The sequence below is a fragment of the Bubalus bubalis genome, chromosome 4 (assembly GCF_019923935.1).
Source record: "Bubalus bubalis isolate 160015118507 breed Murrah chromosome 4, NDDB_SH_1, whole genome shotgun sequence".
Classification (NCBI taxonomy): domain Eukaryota; kingdom Metazoa; phylum Chordata; class Mammalia; order Artiodactyla; family Bovidae; genus Bubalus; species Bubalus bubalis.
Genome location: NC_059160.1, coordinates 41,873,731 through 41,901,275, shown reverse-complemented (window position 1 = coordinate 41,901,275; position 27,545 = coordinate 41,873,731). Strand labels below are relative to the sequence as shown.

Below are 27,545 nucleotides of genomic sequence, written 5' to 3'. Positions count from 1 at the left end.
TTTATATAGTGTGTTCACAGCCTTTTCAGATAATCATGCATCCTTCTTGATACTGTATCAAAAGTTGACAAGCAACTGTTCCGTAAAGACTTAGTGGCAATGAATTTAGCTTTACTTCTCAGCTGGTAAGAAGCTGATACCACAAAGAAATTTTCACATTGTTTTATTAAAATCCACTGGTCTACCTGGCATTTTCAATGGATCTCTTATCTCTTTGCATTGGTCATCAGAAATATTGGTCCACTAAGCTATATAGATGTTCCAAATACTGGCACTTTGGTGTATAATATCAAAAATAATTATGTTAATATTCTCATTGAGTTGAGTATGGGTCCAGGTAGTGGGATGCTATCAAATGCACGGTCTTAGATAAAAAATTCCCCAAATCCCAATTTTTCTTTGAAAGCTTAAATTTTATCACTGGCAACAAATACTTTTATTCACCTTGAATTAGCAGGATGATGTAGTTTGAGACAAACATGTCAGATGACTTCAAGTAAAAATGATGTTCCATGGGACTACTCAATGACCATAACATCACCATTGCTTTTGTATCTTTCTTGCTTTACATCATTCTGGAATGCATATAGTTTATATGTGCTTGCTATTTCATCACCTAGGACATTTAAAAGATGTATATTCAGGGGCTGAGACTTAACAACTTGTACTATTTTATCAAAGACATTCTTAAGGGAGACTTTTTTTGAGAGATCCCAGCTGTAAAGAACACAATGACCAACATGATGACCATTATTAGTCTCCAACTATTGCATTGCCTCAACTGATGCCATTTTACAATTTTGCTTTTCTAACTGAATCTTCTACTGACATTTAAACCATCAAATACTCAGGATGAGCACAGTGACTTTTCCTATGGAAGCATGCTGCTTAATATATTGATATGCCCCATCTTCTGAACTCTTCAGAAAATATTTTTAAAACTTGTGAAAAAATGAGTTACCACCTCACACATGTTTATTAAAGTGCATATTTCTGCAGTGCTAAGAATACTGACACTAGCAAAACAGAAACTATACATCCATTAAGTAACTCCCCATTTCTCCCTCATTTTTCAGTTGCTCAGTCCTTTCTGACTCTGCAGCCCCATGGACTGCAGCACATCAGGATTCCCTGTCCTTCACCATCTCCTGGAGCTTGCTCAAACTCATGTCTACTGAATCAGTGATACCATCAAACCATCTGGTCCTCTGTCATCCCCTTTCCCTCCTCTCCTCACTCCTTCCCAGCATCAGGGTCTTTTCTAATGAGTCAGGTCTTAGCATCAGGTGGCCAAAGTATTAGAGCTTCAGCTTCAGCATCAGTACTTTCAATGAATATTCCATTTCTCCCTACTCCCAGAAAAAATTTTAAAATGTATTTTTAAAACCTTGTAACATTAAGGTTTTATGAAAACAAATCCATACTTCTAGTTGTCATATAGAGTAAAGCCCAGAAACATATGAACAATTTTATTTTGCATTCCTTGAAATTTCCTAAACCTAGAAAAATTTTTGCTCCTCTTCTGAATAAACCTGAAAACATTGAACATTTCTTTTAAAAACACCTTTCTAAAAAGTGCTGCTGTGAGGATAGGCAACAAAATTAAAACCATTTCCAACCTAGTTTTTAAAAAATAAATGTTTATTTCAAGTATGAAAAGTAATGTTTAAACATTATTCCAAAAACTGTATTCAGTTTAATAAGTATAAAACGAGACTTCTGACAAAAAGTTAACGATTCAGTATAAAATACTAAAGAATATACTTCGACATTCACAGTGAGCATTTCTGAAAAAATAAGTTTTGCTAAAAAGTTTTCAAAACAAAAATACAGTCCCAGAGGAAATAAACTAGTCCTTAAATAAGGAACAAATCTCCCTTAGGATGGATAGTTAGCATTTCAAAACAAGATTTGTATAAAAATTTCTTTTAAGATAATGGTACATTTGGTTCAGTAACGTCAGAATTCAATAGCTTATGGTTTCCTTGACAAATACCACCTATTTCTTATGTCCGATACCCACAAAATAAGGTTCTCAAGCCAATTTAATTAATTTCAATGATATGTATAACCTAAGGGGTAACCAGACTCAGAAATTTTATCATGGCAATCTTGAGTATTTCCAGAAAAATATTTAACAGAAATTTTCTGGTGGTAAGAAGAATTAAAGTCTCAAAATTATTCTAAAGGACTGCTACCAAGACTCCTGCTTCTCTTCTCCATGTACAGCTTTTTGTAGGTTTGAAACATTGCTTTTGAATCTTTTACTGGGTTTTGTAGTATCTCAAATCCATCTGCACTGCAGTTTCTCTTGGAGAGCCTTGAATTAGCCAAAACATTATCATCTAAGGAAACAAAAATTTTACTTTGTTACTCTTAATGTTAGTGACCAGTACAATCAATATAAATTGAGAGGGAAAACATGCATTCTTATCTGCAATAGAGAGTAAAGTGTAACAAACAATGGCTCTTTACCTATAGAATTATAATGTATATAAACAGGACATCTTGCCTCCCCTTTACTACCTCATCCCCATCTTCACTGACGAGGGCTATTCTCCTTTATCTATACCCCTACCAAGTAAAATCTCTTATCATTTGCGTACTTTTAAGAATGTGCCTCTCCTAACAGCCATTTAAGCTAGCAATATAAAATGCACCAGGGCAAGCCAGTTCCAAAGAGCACATGGAAGTACAGTTTGCATATTCTGGCCTTACTATGCATGAGGTATTCTAAGAAATATCTATATTTCTGTTTCTTTCAACTACAGTGCGATCATTAGTCTCACTATCCTTTGATGGGCCCAGCCAGCTATTCCTCTTTCTGTGCATTTTAAAATGTACCTCTTTATCTGAGAAGCTATTCCAATTCTGAGTTCCTATACTTTGCCTTCCTGCTCTAGCCATTCCTTTCTGGATTAAATGTCCTATTTTACTTCTTCCAGCCAGATGGGTCAAGTACTCTGTCCTCTTAATTATTATTCTTCATTTTTTGGTAACAGAGTATGGTTACTGTTAAATTCTTAATGTTTCAAGTTCTTCTCTGACCACATTAGCGTTCTGTCCTGAATGCTGATCACTGAGGTGGGCTCTAAGTGGTTTTCCACTGGATTCTGTCACCTCCTCTTCTACCTCAGCCTGACAGTTTCACCTGCTCCATTTACATTCCAACCTTTGCCACCAAATTTACTGTCACTTATCTAAAATGTATTTTTTATAGCCATCTAAGAATTGATGACCTTTGCTTTAAGCTTGTTCTAGTTCTCTAGCCTCTTCATCTTGGTATGCTTTTTCATGATTTCCTTGAGTTTCATTAGACTTTTGACAGAGCTCCAAACTTGTTTCTTAGCTTTCCTCTCACCCTGCCTGTGTGCAGCTCTGCTCTGGGCCCTGGTTTGTGTTTTTTTCATCATGAACCTGAGCACTATGTCCCACCTTCACTGTTTATTACTCATCCTGTCTGCAGTTATCTTCTTGTCTGTTGTTTAGCTCATGATGTTTCCTGAGCCTCTCTGGTCACTGCGAATGTGTCTGTCTTCTGAGTATTTTTGGACTCAGGTCATGCCATCTCTGAGGCAATGAGGCAAGTTATGTCCCCTCCCACTTCCAAAGACCTTTTTTGCCCCAATCACCACATCCATTTATATCTTTCTCATGTCTGTGTTCCAACTTTAGGAGTGTGTTTTCTACTTTCTCACGAATTCATTTTTTGCACTTTCCATTGTCTTCCTATTCTAATTAAGATTTCATTCCTTTTTCTTTTGATTTGATTCAGCTGAATTTTTTTCCCATATACATCTTCAATGTAGAAGACTCAAATTATACATGCCTGTTCATATATATTTGTTTTTTAACTCTTCTGTGGGCTTCCCTGATGGGTCGACAGTAAAGAATCCACCCGCCAATGCAGGAGACATGAGGTCGATCCCTGGGTCTGGAAGATCCCCTGGAGAAGGAAATGGCAACCCACTCGAGTATCCTTGCTTGGGAAATCCCATGGACAGAGGAGCCTGGTAGGCTATCGTCCATGAGGTTGCAGAAGAGTTAGACACACCTTAGCAACTAAACAACAATAATAAACCTTTGTCACACTTCCTCTCTTGCTTCTCTTTATTGCTGCTATGTGACTTTAATCAAATGATCTAACCTTTCACTGATAAATACGAATATCTTTGTCTACTTGGTTTGGAAAATTAAATTAACTTGCAAATAATCTAACTGAGGGTAAGCTAACAGGCCTGTGGGCCAAGCCCAGCCTCTACAAGTTTTAGTAAACTTTAATTGGAACATAGCCCATATTCATTTGTTATTTTACAGCCATTTTTTCATGTTACCGTAACATTAGAGCCTAGTATTTAGGAAACATGATTTGCAAAACCTAATATTTATTGGACATGGTCTACACAGGAAAAGTACGCCAACCCCTTGCCTAAGTCAAGGGGAGAATTTTCTTCTTAAAAGGAAACAGATCACTACTTTTCTGTTCAAAGCATGACAGAAAACATAGGAGAATGTCTTCCCACTACTCATTCAAACACTGAATCATTTTTTAAAAGAAATATGGATAAAAACCAAGCTTCACAATAGTTTCAGAACTGTAATCCAGCTTAGATATGAGTGTCAGGTAAGTAAAATAAAAACTTCAAATAGATAAGTTTTACCTATTTCTTGGTTGGCTTCCGGCATCCTTTTCTCCTCAGTCACACATTTTAACCAGTCTTCTTTTGTACTTTTTATTCCTGAAACTATTTAAATATTCATTTTCAGATCTCTAGACTTTGCTACTCATCTCTTCTAGTACTATAATGAAGGAAAACCACGTAAGCCTAAAACAGATTTTAGAAGGCATTAGGTATACTCACACATTAACTCTAAAAAGGGCCTGGAAAAATGCTTTCTCCATATGAGGTGACTGAATCTCACAATTAAAAAGTTTATCTTCATAATGTAACTATGCTTCTCTCACCTGGACTGAACACCAACACATGACAATAACTTAAAGGCATGACACAGAACATACCTCACACTGCTGCATCTACACCCAATGTTTCTGTTACTATCAGGTCCTCAGATTCTAATAATCTAGTTTTAAGAATGAAGTGTAATCAATACAAATTTATACTCTATATACTCACATATCCATACACCTTCCAAGAAAAAGTAACTTATTCATTGTAATTTTATACACCCCAACAGACACTGTCTGAACAGTGCAAGAGAAACTAAGATTTCCATTCAAATCCTTTAGTTTTCCAATCTGGGTTTCTGCAACACAATGTTTTGCATATAATAACTACCACCCTTAAATATTTCCTTACTACCACAAATATTGAGTCCCCTATTTTCTCATTTCATCTTGCACTGTGTTGAGAATTCTATCCGTCAGCTAATGAAAAGTCATGATTGCCATTATGGGGTATATGAGAAGGTACCACTTTAACCTTGGTGATAAAATAGTCACCAACTGACTCAAAGATGGCAAGAAGTCGAACTACTTCTGTATAAACAAAAAGATTTCATTAACAATTACAGCTATTAATATTTAGACCAAAACTTCAAAATCACTGGGGGTCTGAAATTGTAAGCCCAAAGAACTGAACAAAAAGCAAGACTTAAAATAATGTTTACCTGATACTTTTATAACTGCTCAAAGAATGTTCTTCACTCCTTAGTGAAAAGGGAGATCTTTTGTATTTGGAAAACCTTGCAAATTTTATAAACCTTGTCATTAATGTGCATGTAATATAATTTACAACAAGTGGGGCAAAAACTTTTAAAACAAATATTGACCAATGAACTATCAACATACTGATAAAACCTCAGTAAATGCAAAATAAGTTTAAGTGTTCCCGAGCTACCCAGACATCAAGAGAGGTGCTCTGCCACTTGCTGACCTCAATGCATTACACTTTTGCAGACACCAGCAAAAAAAAAATCATACTGGACCTTGCACAGGGGCTTGCTCCTTCCTAGGTGTGTGCTGCAGATCCTTCTGGTCTTCAACAGTGTTTGTATTTTTAAACACTCCATCTGGACATAATTTAAACTCCAGCATGCTTAGTTTTTCCGTGGTATCTTTCACAGGTAATGGGTTCTTAGATTTACTTTCCGGTCTCTTTTCTTTAAGCTTCCTGGGTGAATTGTCTAATTTTGTAAGACAAATGCGCTCACGTTCAGTGCATTTAAATGCAACTCTGTTCAGATACAGCTTCCTTTGATCCTTTGTTTGGGACGACATTTGGCTTAATTCACCTTCATTATTTATATTATTTAAGTTTTTGTCTAGCTTGGTTCTATCAATCCACATTTTATCAGACTGCTTTCCACCAACTGTTCCTTTAATATTCCTTGAAATATATGTTTTAGAGTCTTTGGAATGATGGGTTTTGATGCTTTTACCATGGCCTGTACCAATATTTAATGATTCCTTACAGGTCTGTACACTGCCATTGGGTCTCTCATTTGATTTCCCAGAACTTTCCACTTGCACAGAAAGTTTACTGGGCCTCATATACTGAGAATCACTACTTTTCAGATAGTTTTTCTTTAATGCTTCCTTATGCTTCTGCCTTGAATACTCCTTTGGTGATAGAACTCTATTCATTTTAGATGAGCTATCCTTAGAGCCCGAGGATTTAACATTTGATACTGTCTTTTCTTTAATCCAAGCTCTTTCATTTGGGGTTGAAAAATTACAGAATTTAAATGCACCACCTCCCACATTTTTATTCTGCTCTTGTTTATCATGTTTCTTCCTCTTTATCTCTGAATCAAGTATGATCCCTTCATCTAATTTTCTTTCTTCCAAAGATTTTTGTTTAGAGCCACCTGATTTCAATTTTCTCTTTTCTGGTGATACTGACTGTACCAAAGAACCATTCTTCATATTCAAATCTTTAGTTTTGCTTGTCAAAAAACTCATCTTTGGTTTTAGTGGCCCTAAGTTTTGTGCTATGAACTTCCTCTGCAGGATCTCCTGAGAAAATTTTGTAATTTTATTAGCAGAATGAAAATTTACCTCATGAAATTGTAGATTTCTCTTTCTTTTGTGACTCTGCAAAGAATCCAGTTTTTTATCACCTTTAGATAAAAGTTGACCAGATAATTCTTGCTCTGTCCTTAGTGAACTGTTACGTTCTGTTTTGGATTTGTCTTTTATATTGCTGCTTTGCTTTGTTTCAGGAAAATGTTTTTTCTCAACTGAACAAGTCAGAGGAATCTTTGGAGGATTATTTGGAGGACTGTTTAATGCAACAGGAACATCTCTGTCAGAGGTTCTCTCTCCTTGTTTATAACTCTTGGCCTCTGAAGGAGAACAAGGATTTATCTGTTTTTTTTCTTCTGAAGTTGACTTCTTAATGGAATTACACTGGCATTGAGGTACTCCTTCATAAACCATAGAGAGCCACCCCAAAGCACAGCAACGGATATCATCTTTTTCCGAATCCAATGGTACAGAAGCACAACGTTCTTCAACTCTGCGTGCCTGTGGGTCACACTGGTTCTCTTCCTTTGTTACAGGCTTTTCTTTCTGAGGTTCTGTCAATTTGTCTACCTCATTGGGTTGATCGTCCTGTTCAGGAAACAATTCTTTCATCTGATCTGTGTTTAATATTGTAATTTGTATCTGGTCTGTTGAACCTTTGGAGTCACAATCAGTTTTACCACAAGTTTGAGCTTCTGAAATTTGGTTTGCCATCTGCTGTACCACAGAACTTTCATGCATGTTCACAGGTTCGATACCATAGGGAAACTCTTTTAAAAGTTCTGACAGCTGATCATGTAGGTATAAGATAGATGTCTTATCATGGAGACTTTCATCTGTAGTAGGATCCTGTTCAGTGTAACTGCAGGACAAATCAGCTTCCTGAGGATAACTGTCCTGCTGAGTAGCAGCTGATGAGCATGTATCATTTGCCATGCTTTCATTTTCAGTGATATGCTCCAAACTGCCTTCCTCTAGAATTCCACTCTTTGCTTCAACACATTTCAAAGGTGACAGTGCTGGAAGTTGCAGTGATTCTGACTGATCTGTTATTTTATTTGAAACATCTGTGCACTGCACAAATTCATCTTTTTTAAAGTCAAAGTCTTTACTTTCAGTGATGTTTTCTAAATGTTCATTTTGTTGTCTACTATTCATCATTTGGTGATTGGGTAGAGGTTTCTGTGGCTCAACTTTTTGCAAAGGGAGCAAGTTGAATATCTCTGCTATTTGGGAATCATAAGAGGTATCACCTTCCACAAGAGAACAAATACTGCCGATCTGTAATACATCACTGCCCACACTACTACTGTCCTTTGATATATACGATGTTTGCTGATCACTCACAGGACACTGGATATCTGGTTCTGATTCATTGTGCTTTCCTTGATTGGTATTAGGTATGCCTTCTGAATTAGTATTAGTTGACTCACTTTGCTTGTCCTCAATTAGCGGGAAAATCATGATGCCTGTAGTACTTGTTACTGGTTCATTAACATTAATCTTCAAAGCAGCAGTATTTTCCGTCAATTTATTTTGTAAGCTACAAACACTGCCTTCTTTAATAACTGGATACACCATTTCAGGTAAAGCTTCAGATGTTGTATCTTTGACAGACAATGTATTGACATCTGAAAGAATTAAGGGTGATACTACAGCAATCCCTTTTGTAGTAGTTGTTCCTGAAGACTCATAATTTTGTGCTACCACTGATGAAATAGTTTCTTGTGAGCTGTTTACTATCTTATTCTGAGAATTTCCCACAGGTGAAAATGGACTACTCTCACAGATGGGCGCAGGCTTTGAAACTGCAATGGCTGTTGTGTTTGTTTTTGACTCATTATCCTGTTTTTCTTTGGTAGGTTCTGAAGGTTGCTTTTTCCACAAAGACAGACATGTTGCTAGCAATTCCATGGAAAAGTGAGAGCCACTGTTAGAAGACACCCCATTAAATGATTTACACTCCAAGCAAGAAGTGTCTGCGATTTTGGCATTTATATTACAAGTCCTTGGAGGATTTACAGTTTCCGTGGTTTTCAGTTGGTTACCAGTGTTTTCGGTATTTGGATTCATTTCAAAATTATGCAGTTTAGAATCATGAATACATTCACCAGTGTCTTTTAATAATTTCTTCTGAGTTTTACTTCCAGAAGTAAGTAAACTGAGAATTAGCCTATTTTTATTTGGATATTTTGAAATATATTCCTCAGATGATGTAGAATGAGGAAGAAAAGTTATTTCAGAATTAGTTGGCACATTTTGTGCAATGCTGATAGAATTTCCTGATGAAAGCTGGGTGTTATTTAATGGTGCCTGAGTTACCTCAACAGTTGATGTCTTTAAAGAATTTACAACTTCCAAATCATGGACTTGTTCTGGTATTGGCAACTTTTCTGAACAGGCAGAATTTAGTAAAACAGAACTGACTTGGTTAAAATTTCTGTCCTGAAGGTTGGAACTCAACACACTATGTGGTCTATTAGTTTCTTCTGCAGATTCCATTGCTGTTGGTGGTTTATCCTCCACAGTCTCTGGAGTGACTACAGTTAGCTGTGGTCCAGACTGGATTTTGGCAGTTTGTTTCAGAGACAATCCAGAATTTTGAGCTGGTTCACTATAAGAGGTATTAGGTGTTTTAATACAACCTGCTGCCATCAAGAGACTTTTATTAATTTTAATTTTCCTTGCAAGGTCTGAAAACTTCTTTTTTATCTCTACTAATGTTTTAATATCCCTCACTAACTTTTCTTTTGTGGCACTTGTGTCTAGTGCTTGATTTGAAGTTAGATTTTGAGAATCCACTCTTCTCTCCTGATTATTTTGAGCAAGAGCCTGAGCACCAGTCACAGATGATCTAACAGGTTCATTAAAAGGATGATTGACACTGGTATTTACTTTCAAGTTATAGGAACTTCCCATCATACTGAAATTTTCATTCAGGTTTTGCCACTGCTGTTGAAAGTCTCTACAAAAGTCTTTCCTCATTTCAGGTAAGTGCATTTCTTGACTCTGAGGAACTTCCATAGAGGATTGTTTAACAAGACGTGGAGTACTTTGCAAAGACTGGCTTGCATATCTACAGTTATAAGGAGGAGGAGGTCTTTTGTCAGTTTGAGTAACTGCATATTGATATGATGGTACAGCTGCAATCTGCTTTGACTTAAATGTCAATGCAGGATTTGGAGATTGATTATTTTTAACTTGGAATGATACAGATGACATAGGGTTTTGTTTCTGAAGAGCAGGCTCCTGCAAAAAGCTTCGTGGTGAATAATTGTATTGCTTTGGAAGTGGTCTGTAATCTTGATAAGTCAGTCCACTGGATGCTCGCTGAGGTGCCCAATCAACCTGTTGCTCTGATAAAGGTAGGTTTAGTCTTGTGTTTCCTTGGTAAGTTATAGGAACTCTTCCAGAATTAGAAGGGATCATATGTAGTTGCATAGAATAGGTATCTGATGTTAGAAACTGATTCTGTAGTGCATGCACATTGGGTACATTCGTTCCAAAACCAGTTTGATGAGATACAGTTGCCCCTGTATGAGAAAGTGTAGAACTCCCCATTGGTGAGTTCAACCATACATCTGGTGTAACTCCTGAAGAAATCTGCAAATCATGACTTAGTTGTTTGGGTCCTTTAACATTTGCATATGTTATTCTTTCTACTGAAGTTTGTGAGGTCACAATGGTCCCACTATGCAAATCAGAAATAGGGATTTGTGGAGGAGTCTTATGATTCCTGATGTTGAGTAGTGGCTGTGAAACTGGATGTGAATTACTGAGAAACAGGCATGGTTCTTGGTTACTTCCAGTATGGAAAGAACTTTGAGATGTTGTGCTAAGTGTATTTACTAAACCTTGCTCCAAAAAAGATGCTTGTTTTTTAGGATACTGTGGTGGTAAGGTGACACTCTCTGGTTTTGCATTCCAATTCATTGTCAAGTTGATGCAGTATCAGTGTGTTAAAAGCCAACTGTTTTGAATGCCAGGAATCTGTAGGAAATAAACATCTTTTATTAAAAAGCTGTTTGGCCTGGTCAGAATTTTTAAGATAATTTCCTCAGCTTACCTTTATTACTAATGCTGACCATGTCAATCAAAATTCCTGAAACCTCATACTAGACAAAGCCTCATCTTCAATTCAGGTAAGAGAAAGAGCAAAGGAAGATGCAACAATAAATATGGAAAATCTCAATAAAATTTTCAGTGGTGTTTAACAGAAACTCATTCTACTCTATATAATTAGCAATTTTTTTTGCTACACTTAAGAGACAATTACTTTCTGTATTTATTTATTTTAACCAGCTCTTTATTCTAAGATATCCATACTCACTGTAAAAAATTTTTAAAAATAATCAAGCATATCCTATGAAGTCTTTACTACTACTGTTCATCTCCAGTGTCTAACTCCCTAGGGCTATCTACTACTGTTAACTTTTCTTTCAGAAAATTTCTATACATAAAAATCACCAACACATAAAATCTCATTCTTTTAAATCAGAATCCTACCAAACATGCTGCCTACAGTTTGCCTGATTTTCATCCCTATAACTAGGACATCTTATCATTCCATTACACATATACCTATCTCACTGTCTGCATAAACATTCCACTTTATGAGTATATCAATATTTAACCATTTCTCTATTGATGAATACTTGGTTTTCTTAGGTTTTTGCACTTATAAACTATCCTACACTAAAGCATGTATTTATGCTTTTATATTTGTGCTAAATGTTCCTGGAAATTTCTACAAGTGAAATTCAAAAGACATTAAAATTGTTTTCATAATCAGTGACAAATTGCCTTTCAAACAGATTGAAATAAATTATACTCTCACCAACACTTACATGAAGTGAAGTCCCTCAGTTGGGTCTGACTCTTTGCGACCCCATGGGACTGTAGCCCACCAGGATCCATGGGATTTTCCAGGCAAGAATACTGGAGTGGGGTTGCCATTTCCTTCTCCAGAACACTTACATGGACATATCTAAAAAATGGACAAATGTGTAACCATAATGGGCTTCCCTGATGGCTCAGCTGGTAAAAAAAAAAACACCCGCCTGCCAATATAGGAGACGCGAGCAACATGAATTCAATCCTTAGGTTGGGAAGATCCCCTGGTGAAGGAAATGGCAACCTGCACCAGTGTTCTTGCTTGGAAAATTCCATCAACAGAGGAGCCTGGTGAGCTACAGTCCATGAGGTCACAAAGTCAGACATGAATGAGTGCATGTGTGTGCGTGTGTGTGCACACACACACACACACACGCAACCGTATTAAATGACAGGGTAAACAAATTTGACTCAAACATATTAATAGTATGCCAAACAACTACAGAATACACATTCTTTCTAAGAGCACAAGGAATTTTTACCAGTATTGACCATATTGCTAGGCCATAAACAGATCTCATTTTTGAAGGATAAATATTTCAGATTAATTCACAGTGGAATTAATCTAGAAATTATAGAAGGAACTAGGAAATTGCCAATAATTCAGAAACAAAGAATGCAGTGGGCTCTGGTGTCTCTTCCTCTAAATATCCAATAGGATATCAGTCCTACTGAATAAGATTCCACCCTTATTGTCAGGGACGTTTAACTTTAAGGGATCCAATATGTTGCATTTTCTTTCTTTGTGTGTCATTTCTCAAGGATTCTCTGTTCCTTATCAGTTCCTGGAATACAGGAAGAAGTAGAGCTGCACACAGTTCTCATGACTGAGATCATAGGAAAGAGCACCTGCTTGGATTCCCTTCAGTGACTCCCTTCAGTAACCTTGTACTTAATAGACTATCCATTTTGTTGCAACTGGTGGAATTTCATTCTTTTTAAGGGCTGAGTAATCATTTTACTGAAGATATATAAGCATGCATTTCTGTTAATAAAATACCCTTGTTCCACTAGAGACTTGGGTCCCCCACGTCCTTCTTTCTGTCTCTGGATAGTTCTTCGGAGCGTGGAAGCCTACCAAGCTCACTTTCTCGCCCAGGCTTTCAAGACCTCCTTGAGAGGATGCCATGGGCCTTCGTGAGCAGTACAAGTCCTATGTATGGGCTTTATTGGTTTTCCCCATAACCTGAGGGATATTGCTCTTTCTCTCTTTCTTTTCGTTTACTCCAGTCCCCAGGTCCTGGTCTGTAAAAGACCACAACACTTTATGACCTCATTAAACCTTAATTATCTCCCTTAAAGGCCCCATCTCTAAATAGTCTCACTGAGGTTAGAGCTTCAATATATACATTTGGTGGGAGGGTAGAATAGAGGACAAGACATAAGACTGGACAAGACAGTTCAGTCCATAACAGGTTCCATCCTCATATTAACATAAGACTTGACTTATTTAATAGAAGACTGGGAGACTGGAGGAGGTGGTGAGGAATGATTAGAATCTGTGTATGTTGTGAAGGAGGAAATCACAGAATTTGCTGACAGATCCACTAGGACATGTGAAACAGAGAAGTCAATAAAGGAGAAATAAAATGGGTTGATGTATGCTTAAAAAAAAAAAAACTGGGAGATAATCTCTGCATTTATCATATAAATTTAAGAATGACAAATTAATCCAAGGAAAAGACAGAGTGAAATAAATAATGAAAACAGAGATTAAACAAGTCACAAGTTGGTGAAGAATAAAAACTAATAAGCCTCTGTCAACACTGGTCATTAAAAAAAAACCCTATATTGGGAAATGAGAGTATCACTAGACCCTATAGACATTAAAATGATAGTGTATTTATTACTATTTTCAAAACATTTAAAATTTACGTGGAATAGAGAAATTCCTTGAAAAAAACATACCCTAACCAGAGTTGACATAATAAAAATACTCTCTCTTTTAAAGAGGGGACACTTATATTTACTGAGCCTCTGATACCAAAGCTGAAAAGAAAGACAATTAAGATGTCCATCTCTCAGAAACAAACACAACATTCCTAAGCAAAATGTGAGCAAAATGTCACACAGTGACAGACTGTATTTTCTTGGGCTCTGAAATCACTGCAGACAGTGACTGCAGCCACGAAACAAAAAGACACTTGCTCCTTGGAAAAAAAGCTATGACCAACCTAGACACCTGATAAGAAGAACTGATTCATTGGAAAAGACCCTCATGCTGGGAAAGATTGAAGGCAGAAGGAGTAGGGGGCGACAGAGGATAAGACGGTTGGATGGCATCACCAACTTGACGGACATGAGTTTGAGCAACCTTTGGAAGTTGGTGATGGACAGGGAAGCCTAGCGTGCAACGGTCCATGGGGTCTCAAACAGTTGGAAACAACTAGGTAACTGAACTAAGAACAGTTGATAAAATTCATTAAAAGGACAATTGTATGAAACAAAGAACAGACGTTTCCTTAATTTTGATAAATGGTAACTTTAAAAAAATTTAGCAACAGTAATATTATTAGTAATAAAACAATTTAAACAAAGGCAACACTATCACCCACTTCTGTTCATTGTTGCACTGAAGATCGTAAAAAGTGTTAAGAATTGAGAAGGAAAATATACAACAAACTTCGTATCAGTTATGTAGAATATCCAAAACAACCTGTAGATCTTTTAGATCTATTACATTATGGATCAGAGTGCACTCAAACTAGATTGAAGAAGGCACAAGTTTTGGTTTTATGTGTATTATTCTTGGGAATATATATGTTTACTTTTGTATTTGCTCATAACTAACTTAATAGTCTTTCCTGATGGTTCAGAGAGTAAAGAATCTGCATGAAATGCAGGAGACCCAGGTTCAATCCCTGGGTTGGGAAGATCCCTTGGAGAAGAATGGCAACCCATTCCGGTATTCTTGCCTGGAGAACTCCATGGACAGAGAAGACTGGTGGGCTACAGTTCATGGGATCATAAAGAGTCAGACATGACTGACTCACTCACACACACAATGTAATAGGAGGGAGCCTTTCAAGGCCTTGTGAAATCTGTTTGTCCTGACCTGTCATTTGATCAAGGTACTAAAGAAACCTCCTCTCTTTGAGATTTTAATTTGTCAGGGAATGTCAGATCATCCGTATCCATCATGACAGCATATATTTTGGTTTAAAAACAGGTGCTAAGAAGAAAGAGCTATATTTTCCTCACAGGCCTTCTCCCAGCAAAGCTCCTTGAATAAGACAAGTGACCAGGGAGAAGTATAATACAAACTAAAAAGCTTTAACTATAAGACTTCCCTGGTGGTCCAGTGGTTAAAAATCCACTTGCCAATGCAGGGAAAGGAGTTTGATCCCTGGTGTAGGAAAATTCCACATGCTGCAGGGGAACGAAGCCCATGCACTGCAACTTCTGAGCCCGTGCATACCCCGAGTCCATGGTCTGCAATAAGAGAATCCACCATGATGAGAAGGCCGCACACTACAACTAGAGAAATCCCATTCACAGCTAGAAGACCCAGTGCAGCCATGAACAAACAGCAGTACTGAAAATATTGATGGTGAATTCCCAATAATTCCCTATTTCTTATGTGAGCTTGGGGGGTGGGACACTGTTACAGACTGAATTCTGTCCCCCCTAAATTCATATATTGAAGTCTTATCCTCCAGTGTGACTGAATTTGGAGATACAGCTTTCAGGAAGGCAATTAAGGTTAAATGAGGTCAAAAGGGTTAGGACCTTAATCCTACAAGATTAGTGACCTTACAAAAAAGACACCAGGTATATGCACACACAGGAAAAGACCATATAAGGAGACATAAACAGATAGCTGTCTGCAAGCCAAGAAGAGAGACCTCAGAAGAAACCAGAAACTTTTATCTTAGGCTTCCAGACTCTAGAACTGTAAGAAATTTATTGTTTAAGCTCAGCTGGTAAAAAAAAAAAATGACCAAACTTTGGTCATTTTGTCAGAGCAGTCCCGGCAGACTAATAAAAGAGCCTATAGTAGTGTACCGTTAGTCACTCAGTTGTGTCCGACTCTTTGCAACCCCATGGACTGCGGCTCACTAGGCTCCTCTGTCCAAGGGATTCTCCAAGCAAGAATACTGGAGTGGATTGCCATTCCCTTCTCCAAAAGAGCCTATTGGTAGGAAGAAAAATGTTCTTTAGGAGTAATTTGGATGCTCTTTATGAGTGATTTGGGGTTGTCGGATTCCGCCCCCCCGACCTCTCGCGCAAGCACAGAAAAACTCAACATTGAACTAACTAAATTAGAAGGAGTTAAGGGAATTTCCTGGGGGTCCAAAGGTTAAGACTCTGCACTTCCACTGCAGGGGTGCAAGCTCCATCCCTCGTCTGGGAACCAAGATCCCACCTTCTGCTTAGTGTGCCACCCACCCCCCACAAAAAGGAGGGAGTTAAAAGTTTTCTGATCTTTTTCCTGACTACAGTTTCTACTTCTGGATACAATATATTCTTAGATATTTTAAAAATATATTTTAATGGAGATTACCAGAGTCAGGATTTCAATGGTATATCATTTAACTTTTTCTCGGAAAAAAACTTTTTGCTCCCAAATCTCCATACCCTCTGATCACTCCCAACTTGTGACAGCCATAGCACTTACCTAACAAATTCCAACGAAGGCTGAACTTTAAGAACCTCTCTGCGCAGGAGTAGCCAAAGTTATCTGGGGGGGGGGGGGGGGGGGAGGGGAAAAATCACACAAGCCAATGGACTGAGTTTATATAAACATATAGGTGTACAACAATTCTACTTTATTCTGCTGTAACTTTAAAGTAGTTTTATTTTTCCCACTCTTCTCTCCTCCCTGGTCCCCAGAAACACCAACCCATAAAACATGCTCCCCCTACTCAGGGGCTTATATTTCAGAGGAAAAAAAATAGCACTATCTGCCACCCTACTATCACCAAATCTATAAATCACAGCCTAGTAAATGTAATCTGTATTTACAGTATCAAATCTCTGTATTTAAAATCCTACCTCTGGGAATTCCCTGTGGTCCAGATGTTAGAACAGCACTTTCACTGTTTTGGGCCTGGGTTTGATACCTGGTCAGGGAACTAAGATCCCACATGCCTGCCTTGAGCTATGGCATTAAAATAATATAAAATCACAAACGCAACAAATCAGATTTTAGGATGCTTACTTAACACCCTTAAAGATAGAAACAAAAATGATTTTTAAAGATAATTTTATTTATTGTTTTTGGCTATGCTACGTCTTTGTTGCTGCAAGGGCTTTTCTCTATTTGTGGTGAGAGGGGGCTGCTCTCTAGTTGTAGTGCTTGGGTTTCTCATTGTGGTGGCTTCTCTTGTGCAGCATGGGCTCCAGGGCATGCAAGCTTCAGTAGCTGCAGCACATGGGCTAAGCAGTTGCTGCTCCTGGGCTTCAAAACACAGGCTCAAAAGCTGTGATGCACATAGGCTAGTCACAGGACTTCTAGAATTTGTGAAAGATGTTTTCCATGGCCTGTATGGAAACTTCCTTATGTGTTACTCTGTAGCATGTGAGTTCTTCCCAGACCAGGGACTGAATCCACATCTCCTGCACTGGCAGGTGGATTCTTTATCACTGAGTCACCAGGGAAGCCCCCAAAATGACTTTCAAAAATAATTTGTGCTTTTAGAAAATAACTTTTAAAATATACATTGAAAAAATTATTAAAGCAGCTAAAATGATACATTAGAAAATATTCACTTAGTGCAAAAGAAAATGGTGAGAAACAAAAACACATGAGACAGAAAATAAAAAGTATAAACAGCAGATATAAATCCAACTATATTAACAATTGCACTAAAAGTGAGTGGATTAAACAATTCAAATGACAGAATGTCAGATTACTTTTTTAAAAGGGCTAGCCAACTATATATTTCAATAGGTATACCTTCGATTCAAAGATAAAAATGATTGAAAACAAAAGGATAAAAAAAGATATGCCAACAGCCACAAGAAAGGCAGAATAACTAAATACATTATCAGAAAAAAAGTAAGACTAAAACCAAAAATTTTTCTCTACATAAATAGAGACATTTTATAACCATAAAAGGGTCAATCCACCAATATATAACAACTATATATATGCACTTCAGAGAGCATTAAAATATAAGTAAAACATACACAAGTCAAAAACAGGCAATTCACCAAAAGTCAAAGACTTCAATTCCCCACTTTTGGTAATGAACAGAATTGGCAGGGGAAAAAAACACACAAGGAAATAGGAGTTCTGAACATACTATACATACCCACCTTTCTAGTTTATAGTGAAGATTTTATAAAAATTAAAAAACTATAATACCTTTAGGTTGTAGGTTAGTACACAGCTGTCCATTGGATGCTTTGTAGTTTTAAGGTTGTCTGCTCTCTGGCAGTTACTACAGATTGGATCCAACAGTTCATGTACTTTTGTCAAGTGGTAAAAGGGTCAGCAAGCAGTCTAGTGATGGGTGCACATGCCAGCAAGCCACCTAGCTCTAGATTTTTACATTCTGTTGCAGGGAATGCTCCTAGCTATGAATAGCTATAGGTAAATTAGCAAGCCCTAAATAATGATCCTTGATATAGCTGGCACAAAGTTTGGCTCTAACCCATCCATCTGAATGCTGGTTTTACAGTTTGGAGAACAAGCAATATTAATCTGCTGATGCTGATAAGGTGAGGTGGCCCTCACCAGGAGGGGAGGCAAGCAGTCCGGGTGTGTTGATATTGATAAAGTGCTAGTGTCTACACTGGGCGGGGGTGGTTCACAGTCGTAATTCATATATTCCTATTTCAAAGAGAATCCATGGAAACATTCTGTGTGTCATCACAAAAACAATCTTTCAAATTTCTTAATTAAAAAAAAACTTTTATCCTGAAAATAGACAAAAATTTAGCTTTGACGATCCCTACATTTATATCTTACATATTATTAATATTACTTGGTGTGAGAAAAAGTGGGAAGAAAGCAAGTCACTAAAATCCATGGCTGAGTAAGCAGTGAACAGCAAGCTGTAAACTGCAAAATTAAGATCAATTTGTGAAGCAGAAAAAAAGAGGGAAGTCAATGGCTGCAGTAGACTAAATGTAACAATGCCTGTGGATTTTCACATAAAATTTTCATGAAGACCTCACTAACATTAAGACTTGTGAGTTTTTAAAAAATATTCTATATCCATACAATGCAAATATGGTTTAACTGGAAAGCCTCCTTTATTTTAAAATCAGCCTTATCACGGAAAATTACAAACCAAAAAATAACCTAAAAATCATACCTTTAAAGAATAATCATATTAATACCTATCTTAAGCACATGTGCACAAGCACATACAACCACCAACAGAAAGAACTCTACTGAAATGGACCTCTCATGGTTTCCCATGGCTAAGCCTACTTTAGGTTAGACAAAATAGTAAAAAACAGAACATGAGAGGACAAATTAGGCCACATGATTATCTTATATGCAAGGGTAACCATTAATTTATCAAAGAAATTGGAACATTATCATAGTGAAAGATAAAGCTATTAAAATCAAGAGAGATGGGTTTTTAAAAAGGCTGTTTCAGGGTAACCTAAAAGATGCATATATAAGGACTTCCCAGGTGTTCACTTGTTAAGACTCCATGCTTCCATGGCAGAGGTCACAGGTTGGATCTTTGGTCAGGGAACTAGGATCCCACATGCAGTGAGTGCTCTGTGGCCAAGAAATTTTTTTAAAAGGATGCATATCTATAGTAGTTGTCTAGAAAGCTTTGATAAATGTTTGTCAAATGAATAAACATTATCTATACCTGCTGAAGACCAAGTTAGAGAAGTCCCTATTTAAAGTTGTAGATGGGAAAGTCTTCACCCCTCCCTTCACATCTGTGTCAACCATAAACATCGCATGATTTCATCTGTCAGCATTCCAGTACCTCAAAAATACAGGATTTCTTAAAAAAATATGATACTCTTCTCATACCTCAAAAACACTTGTATCTGTTCTGGTATTTTAAATTGGACCTTTTCCTTATGGCTTTCATTCTGCTTCTGTTTCTTTGGAGAGTCCCCTGTTGTGGTTAAATTGAGGAAAACTAGTGTTTTTCATTTAAAAACTGATCTGCAATGGAAAAAGGTACAGATACTTTTAAAAAACTCAACGAAACCACAAATACCAGCAAATATAAAACCCACTTCCGAGGAATTCCAACGCATCAAGATTTACTCAAGCTTTTTCAGGTCTGGCTTTTGTGTCCGGGCCCTTGAATTAGGCTTTCAGGATTAGACTATCCTAAATTTTACATTTATAATACAACTCCATAAGTAGTAAGAGCTAACCTTTGAAAATGTATGTCAAGAACTGTACTGAATGCTTTGAATGCACTGTCACATTTAATGGTTACAACAAATGCATGAAGCCAAGCAGTCCTAAGCAGAAGGACGAGGGCTGGCAGGGCTGGAAGTCCCACTGTCCCGGCTTTTGGGCTGGCTTTCTACACTGCTGCAGAAAGACCGCAGATTAAGACTGAATGGATTCTCATGAAGTTTTTTTTCTAACACAAATAGCAAAACCAACATCAGTGTCCTTAGTCCCATTAGGCAATACAGAGGTGGATGAGAAAACAGACTGCTGAGAATTCTAAACTGCAGCCTGCCACTATACCCCCAAAGGAAGGAGACAGTCAAGTCTTTGGTGCAACTGAAACGAGGGAGGCAGAAAGAATCACCTTGTACCATTTTTCAGGAAGCTGCTTATCAACGTTTGTACCAGGAAGACCTGTGGGGTGTGCTGTCAAAGTATCAGTCACCTGAGATTAAACAAAGCTTTCCTGTGAGGCCCTACAAAAGGTCACCAGAGCACCATGGTGAAGCTGTTCACCTCCATCTCTGCTCTCCAGTCTTTCAGGTATCCAGCTCCAAACATGATTCAGAAGCACAGGTCAACTCAATCAGCTACACTCTTCAGTCACTCAGTGGTGTCTGACTCTTTGTGACCCCATGGACTGCAGCACGCCAGGCTTCCCTGTCCTTCACCATCTCCTAGAGTTTGTTCAAACTCATGTCCACTGAGTCGGTGATACCCTCCGACCATCTCATCCTCTGTAGTCCCCTTGTCCTCTTGCTTTCAATCTTTCCCAGCATCAGGGTCTCTTCTAATGAGTCAGCTCTTCATATCAGTTGGCCAAAGTATTGGAACTTCAGCTTTGGCATCAGTCCTTCCAATGAACATTCAGGATTATTTCCTTTAGGATTTCCTTTAGGTTTGATCTCCTTACAGTCCAAAGGACTCTCAAGAATATTCTCCAACACCACAGTTCAAAAGCATCAATTCTTTGGCACTCAACCTCCTATTTAAGTATATTTCTACTTTGTTAACACTGGGTAAGGGTGACTAGTCAGTAAGTCCCAGCAAGATGATCATCACACTATAACCAGGCTCCCAATATGTTCCAGAGGCCACTAAGGTTCACCATTCAGCTCCCATAAAGTTAGGATGAAATGCCTCTAAAGGGACAACTGATATAATCTTTTACTCTGTTAGTTATTCCTGTCATTACAGGCACATTATAGTGATTGCTTTGGTAGTCCCAGGTTGTTGACAGGATTCTAAGAACTGCAATGGAGGCATTTTGTTGTCATGACCCAGATTTTATAAAACCAGAGGCTGACATTAATGACGCAAAGAGACCCCCAAGTACCAGAAGAGACATACAGGACATAATCTACCTTATCTTCAGCAGGGTCAAGTAAAGGATGACAGATCCAGCAAACAGTTAAATTCAGAGCCGTAACTACATTCTAGAAAATGTATACAAGAGAGTTCTGCTTCCCCTTAATCAGAAAACCGTGAGAAATCATGACTAATAGGATGAGGTTTTCAGGCCTTTGCCCAAGGACACAGCTCCAAGGACGTCCACTCCCCGAATCAGCAGCTGCTGAGTTTCCAAGTATCCTTATAATTAAGATTTTCATTTGGCCTGCAGCTATGTTGAAGATAGTGGTGACAGTCTAGGGTAAATAATGACTTCTATGCACCCTCAACCCCCTGATCAGTACTGTCTTCCTTCCCCAGCAAGCACAAGGGAGCCACTCAAATTCTGCTGGATGAGAAATAATGTGAAAGTATAAAGTGAACAATCCCGTGCACCTGAGCCACTACACTTTGTCAAATAACATGACTGTATAGAAGGAAAAAGTAAAATCTGATAGAATTTGTGGCAGTGACTCTTTAGGGATCTAATGAAGCAGTGACCCACTGGAGATCAATTTCCATCATCCTATAAAATACTGAGGTAGAAATCATTAGGGAGTTAGTATAGGAACTCTGAGACCTCAGCCTGTTTCAACAAACATCCCACTCCATTAACCTAAAACTATATCCTTTGTCTCGAATTCCTGGCTCTCAGAGGAATGTGTCCTTGGTCTGATAAATTATCAGCTCTCGGATCCAGGAAAGGGTAGTAATTAACTTCTGTTCCATATGCCTGAGGGAAAAACAACTGGTGATCATTAATCTTTAGCCCCTTCATCTGGTCCACTGTAAAATGGTGGGGGGTCATGAGAAAAGGTCAAGGGATGGCGACTTAATGTCTAAGAAAACTAAGGATACCAAAAGCAGAAAAAGGGGAAAAAACAAACAGTAAAACTACAGACCAATTTATTATGAATATAGATGGAAAAATCAACAAAATGCTAGCAAAACAAAGGTAACAGCATATAAAAATAATTATATGCTATAATGAAGTGGGACTTATCCCAGAAATACAAGATTGACTTGTCTTTTTTTTAACGTAGAACCAATATCCTGTAACACACCAATACAATAAAGGACACAAACCACATGACCATCTGAAATGGAGGTATAAAAAGCATCTAACATGACTGAAATTAAATTCATCCTAAAATCCAACGTCCTTTCAGATAAAAACACTACAACTAGAACAGAAGGGAACTTCCTCAATTTAGTAAGACATCTAAAAAAAAGTGGTATATTCATACAATGGAATTACTACTTTGCAATAGAAAGGAATGAAAGACATGCTTTAATATGCTTTTATATGAATGCATCTTGAAAACATCATGCAAGGTGTTCAGGGTCGTAAGAGACCACATGTTCAGAATACACAAATCTATAGAGACAAACTAGATTAAATGGTTGCCTGCAGATGGGTAGAATGGAGAGTGTCCGTTAATGAGTACAGAGATTCTTTCCGGGGTCAAGAAAATGTTCCAAAAGTGACGATGGTATTGGTTACATAGTACTGAGTATATGCAAAACCACTGTACATGGTAAATGGATAAATTGAATTGTATGAATATAACATGTGAATTGTATCTCTCAACTGTAGCTTAAAATTTTTTTTTTCCCAGTTATTAGCACAGACATGGGCACATGACACAATGAACTACAGGCTTCTGGCAGAGCACAGACAAAAGGCATGTTATGTGCAAGTTGAAGCTGACTGATCATATACCTGGAGATGTTAGGGCTATCCAATGAAGGCATGTGTGCCTGAGAATGAAGTCAATGCCAAAGCAGACAGCAGAGCTCAAAGACAGTGTTTCAAGTCTTTACAACTTTCAGATTCAAATGTTGGATCCAGTCAAACCTGAAAGTCAAGCCACATGGAACCCTTTAATTTATATGATCCAATAACTTCTCTTTGGGAACTTAAAAACTAAAAACTTGCTTATGACTTTTTGTTTCTTAAAACCTAACTGGACAACATAATTTCTTGCAACACTCTGCAATTTTAACCACAAGATTTTATTTACAAGTGATTTCAGTTCAGTTGCTCAGTTGTGTCTGACTCTTTGAGACCCCATGGAATGCAGCACACCAGGCTTCCCTGTCCATCACCAACTCCCAGAGCTTGCTCAAACTCATGTCCATCGAGTCGGGGATGCCATCCAACCATCTCCTGCCTTCGATCTTTCCCAGCATCAGCGTCTTTTCCAATGAGTCAGTTCTTCACATCAGGTGGACAAAGTACTGGACACAGTTTTCATTTACAAGTGAAGCCTTGCAACTTAATACATCTCAAGAGAATCTTGGTGATTGTCACAAAATCTCTGCAACCATTACATATAACTATATGTTTCACTTGAGAAATTCTCTGCAACCATTACATGTAACTATATGCTTCACTTGAGACATTTACAATAGGCTAGCCTCTAACATTGCCCTTCAGTTTATAAGCACTCTTATGATATCAAGGATGGATATACCACAGAGCTGTCAGAATTCGTCAAAGGTCCATAAGATACTTCTTTACAAGGTTTATTACAAAGTACATTTTAATTCGCATTTCAATAGATTGGGTTGGTAAACTGGTTAAGGGGGCGAGAAAGGATGAAATAGTTGGGATGACATCACTGGACTCAGTGGACATGAATTTGAGCACACTCCAGGAGATAGTGAATGAAAAGGAAGTCTAGCATGCTGCAGAGCATGGGTCACAGAGTCATAAAGTCTCAAATGGAATGTTTTCTGAGCCTGTTTCACACAGAATATGCCTTTGTGGAGCTAGGGGTGGCGTTGCAGAGATGACTGATTTAAAATGAAAAGCAATTCCTGAAATTCACCTTTCTAAATCCTTTTTAAACATTAGGTAGGATCACTTGCACTGAACATTTGCACTTGATCACATCTAAAACATTGCTAATCTAAATGGGAAGTGGTGGTGGTTTGGTCGCTAAGTCGTGTCCAACTCTTTCAAGTCCATGGACTGTAGCCTGCTGGGCTCCTCTGACCATGGAATTCTCCAGGCAAGAATACTAGAGTGGGTTGCCATTTCCTTCCCCAAAAATGAAAGTGAAAGTAGCTCAGTCCTGTCCAACTCTTTGCGACCCCATGGATTATACAGTCCATGGAATTCTCCAGGCCAGAATACTGGAGTGGGTAGCCTTTCCCTTCTCCAGAGGATCTTCCCAACCCAGGGATCAAACCCAGGTCTCCAACATTGCAGGCGGATTCTTTACCAGCTGAGCCACATGGGAAGCCCAAGGATACTGGAGTAGGTGGCCTAACCCTTCTCCAGCGGATCTTCCTGACCCAGGAATTGAATCAGGATCTCCTGCATTGCAAGCGGATTCTTTACCAACTGAGCTATCAGGGAAGAAGAGTCCTGTATATCCAGAACAGGGAATATAAGGCTTTTGGACAAATCTGCCCTGGCTGGAAAATTTTGTAGAAGCATTGCTGACTTCAAACATTCCTGCAGGTAAAAACTAGAGTTGCATCTGGTACTTCCTTACAAAAATAGAACTTACAGGATCTACAGGGAAGGGTTTAATCAACACAAAGCTGATAAATTGGTTTCGAGTTTAAATGAGTGAACCATCATCTCTTATAAGACAGGCCATAAAATATATTTTCTCTAACATGGCAACAGTTAAAATTTATTAAGCACTTACCATTTACCAGGAGCTCTTCCAAGTGTGTTATATCTACAAAACTCATTAACTTATTTTAACAATCCCATGAGGTTGGTACTATTGTTATCCTTATTTTACAAAAAGGGAAGTTTAATAATTCTCCCAAGTCTGCATAGATGGTAAGTGGAAGAGCCAAGACCTGATGCTCAGCAGTGTGACTGCAGGGACCATGGTCTCATATCATTACAGAAAGTTTCCTAATACTACTTGGAGTTTACAGGATGGACGCCCCAGAAATGACCACTTTGGCTGTATAGGTCCCTATTTTAGGGATCAGTTCTCTCAGAGTTCTGTTCTGTGCTGCCTTATCCCATGTGCCACAAGTAATGAATTTGAAAAATAAAATAAGAAACAGACCATGTAGAGAATAATGTTAATTAGACCTCTTCTTTAGTAATTTAGAATTCCTTGTTATGTCAACTGTATTACTTCTCCTCAAACTTTGTCATCAAATCCATTGTAAGCTGGTGGTGGTGTTAGCTACTCAGTGCTGTCCAACTATTTGTGACCTCAGGTACCGTAGCCCACCAGGCTCTTCTGTCCACAGAATTCTCCAGGCAAGACTACTGGAGTGGGTAGCCATTCCCTTCTCCAGGGGAATCTTTCCAAGCCAGGGATCAAACCCAGGTCTCCAGCATTGCAAGTGGATTCTTTACTGTCTGTGCCCTTGTAGTTTAATACTGAACCAATACTGGTTCAGCTTAATCATTCTGTTCCACAACAGATAAATTAGAGTAGACTACTTAAAGCTAACACACTTACCTTTAAATATATTACTCCTTTATTACTGTATATGCTACCATTTCCCTCCAAACTTGTCAGTACCACTCCACACAGTGTTTACTTCTTTGGTCCTAGGGACAGCAATAAACATTTTATAATTGATAATAAATTCAATATAAAATTTGTAATTTTATTTTATTTATATAAAATTCACATTAAAATTATAATAAAGATGCATACTAATCTGCTTACTTGATATGACATTGCTGCTCAAACCGTGTTAAGGCTGGATCAAAAGCAAACTAAGCTTACTGAATTCTTAAGAAGGCAAAGTAACAAATAGAAACTGGGTCTGCCGTAAATTACCATTTACTTTTTAAGTGATAATTCAAGTGCACGCCTCCTGACCCACTCCTTCTATCACTCGAAACACTTTCAACTTAACAATTCTTTATCGAATTAGAAAATGAGAATCCAACTGCACAGGAAAAAATAAAACCATAACTCTTTCATGTTAACACCGAATAGAACTCGTTTGATTTACAGTTAACACATTAATCAGAAAAATCCCCAAACAAGCTCTGCGACGCGTCTATTTAAATACACCCCCAGCTCATCCCCTTCACCTACTCTTCTTTTTATTTTGAAGGCAGACACTAAAATATTACAAATAAATTGTTTTCACGGAAACCATTCTCTGAAAACTTGCTGTTCCCAAAGGACATCTGCTTAGGAAATTCGTATCCCTCGAGAACATCTAAAATCGGTACGCATTTGTGCATTTAAAAATGCCTCGAGGGACTAACTACTGCCGAGGAACGGAAAGCGACTCCGGCACCAACGTGTTTGCGGGCCACTTGGAGACCCAAGCTGAGCAATTTTGTTTTGGGAGGTTCGGCCTAATGGGGGTGGGGAAGAAGGGAACACTGGAAAAATAAATTCAAAACAAAGATTTTTTTTTTCCAAGCCAGCGACAGGAAATCATTAAAAACATAAGCCACTCTCACATCCATCAGTCTAACCAATCGCCTTGCAGTTTAACAAAATGCGTCCTCGCAGTCGCCACCCGCGACCTCTATGGTGAGGAAAGGCGTTCTACAGAAACACCCGGCGAGGCGCCGCCCTCTGATTCGGGGTCGACGTCCGCCCCGGTTCCCGGCCCACCCCGCGCGGTGGGCGGGCACCGAGCCGAGCCCGGCGGGCCAGCCTTCACCGCTGGCCAGAGGCTCGAGCCCCCGGAGAGCCCGTAGCCGCCGCTCAGTCCCCACCACAGAACAAAAGCACTCGCCGCCGCACACCCAGCCCCCGCCTGCGGGCACTTGGGCTGCCGGTGCCCCCCCGCCCCGCCGAGAACTCGAGGAAACGTGCGAGTGCCGGCTGGAACCAGGTCCCTACTTACCTACCGGAGCTGAACCCAACCGGGGCGAGCCGGGAAAACGCAGCTCCTCTCGGCCCCGGAGTTTAAGTCAACTCGGGTCCGCCTCCAGGGGCGGGTCGAGGGGGAGGCCCACTCCCGGAAAGCCAACCCCGCCCCGGC

The 27,545-nt window shown here is 38.6% G+C and overlaps 1 protein-coding gene across 21 annotated transcripts; it reads right to left on the bottom strand.

Annotated features, from left to right (window-relative positions):
- Positions 1–1,620: 1,620 nt before the first annotated feature.
- On the bottom strand, positions 1,621–27,545 carry RESF1 (retroelement silencing factor 1). Of its 21 annotated transcripts, none has more exons than XM_025283474.3 (8): positions 27,408–27,545; positions 26,048–26,139; positions 23,323–23,457; positions 19,830–19,967; positions 16,497–16,559; positions 5,947–10,975; positions 4,662–4,745; positions 1,621–2,345 (listed from the first exon to the last, which is right to left on the bottom strand). In XM_025283474.3, the coding sequence occupies exons 6-8, from the start codon at positions 10,916–10,918 to the stop codon at positions 2,179–2,181; spliced, it is 5,223 nt and encodes a 1,740-aa protein (XP_025139259.3). In that variant the 5' UTR covers positions 10,919–10,975; positions 16,497–16,559; positions 19,830–19,967; positions 23,323–23,457; positions 26,048–26,139; positions 27,408–27,545; the 3' UTR covers positions 1,621–2,178. The 21 variants fall into 21 exon arrangements, with proteins under 21 accessions (XP_025139259.3, XP_044797255.2, XP_044797253.2 ...); XM_044941320.2 differs by having other exon boundaries at positions 19,830–19,917; XM_044941318.2 differs by having other exon boundaries at positions 27,412–27,519.

Bases quoted from the DNA above. Each gene is read 5' to 3' on its own strand.
- RESF1 (XM_025283474.3), bottom strand. From the start codon at position 10,918: ATGAATTGGAATGCAAAACCAGAGAGTGTCACCTTACCACCACAGTAT. The intron at 4,746-5,946 runs GTCCAGTATGAT...ATATTTAAATAG, and splicing joins GGAGCAAGCCCCTGTGCAAG to TTTCAGGAATAAAAAGTACA. The intron at 2,346-4,661 runs GTAAAACTTATC...TTGTTTCCTTAG, and splicing joins GGAAGCCAACCAAGAAATAG to ATGATAATGTTTTGGCTAAT.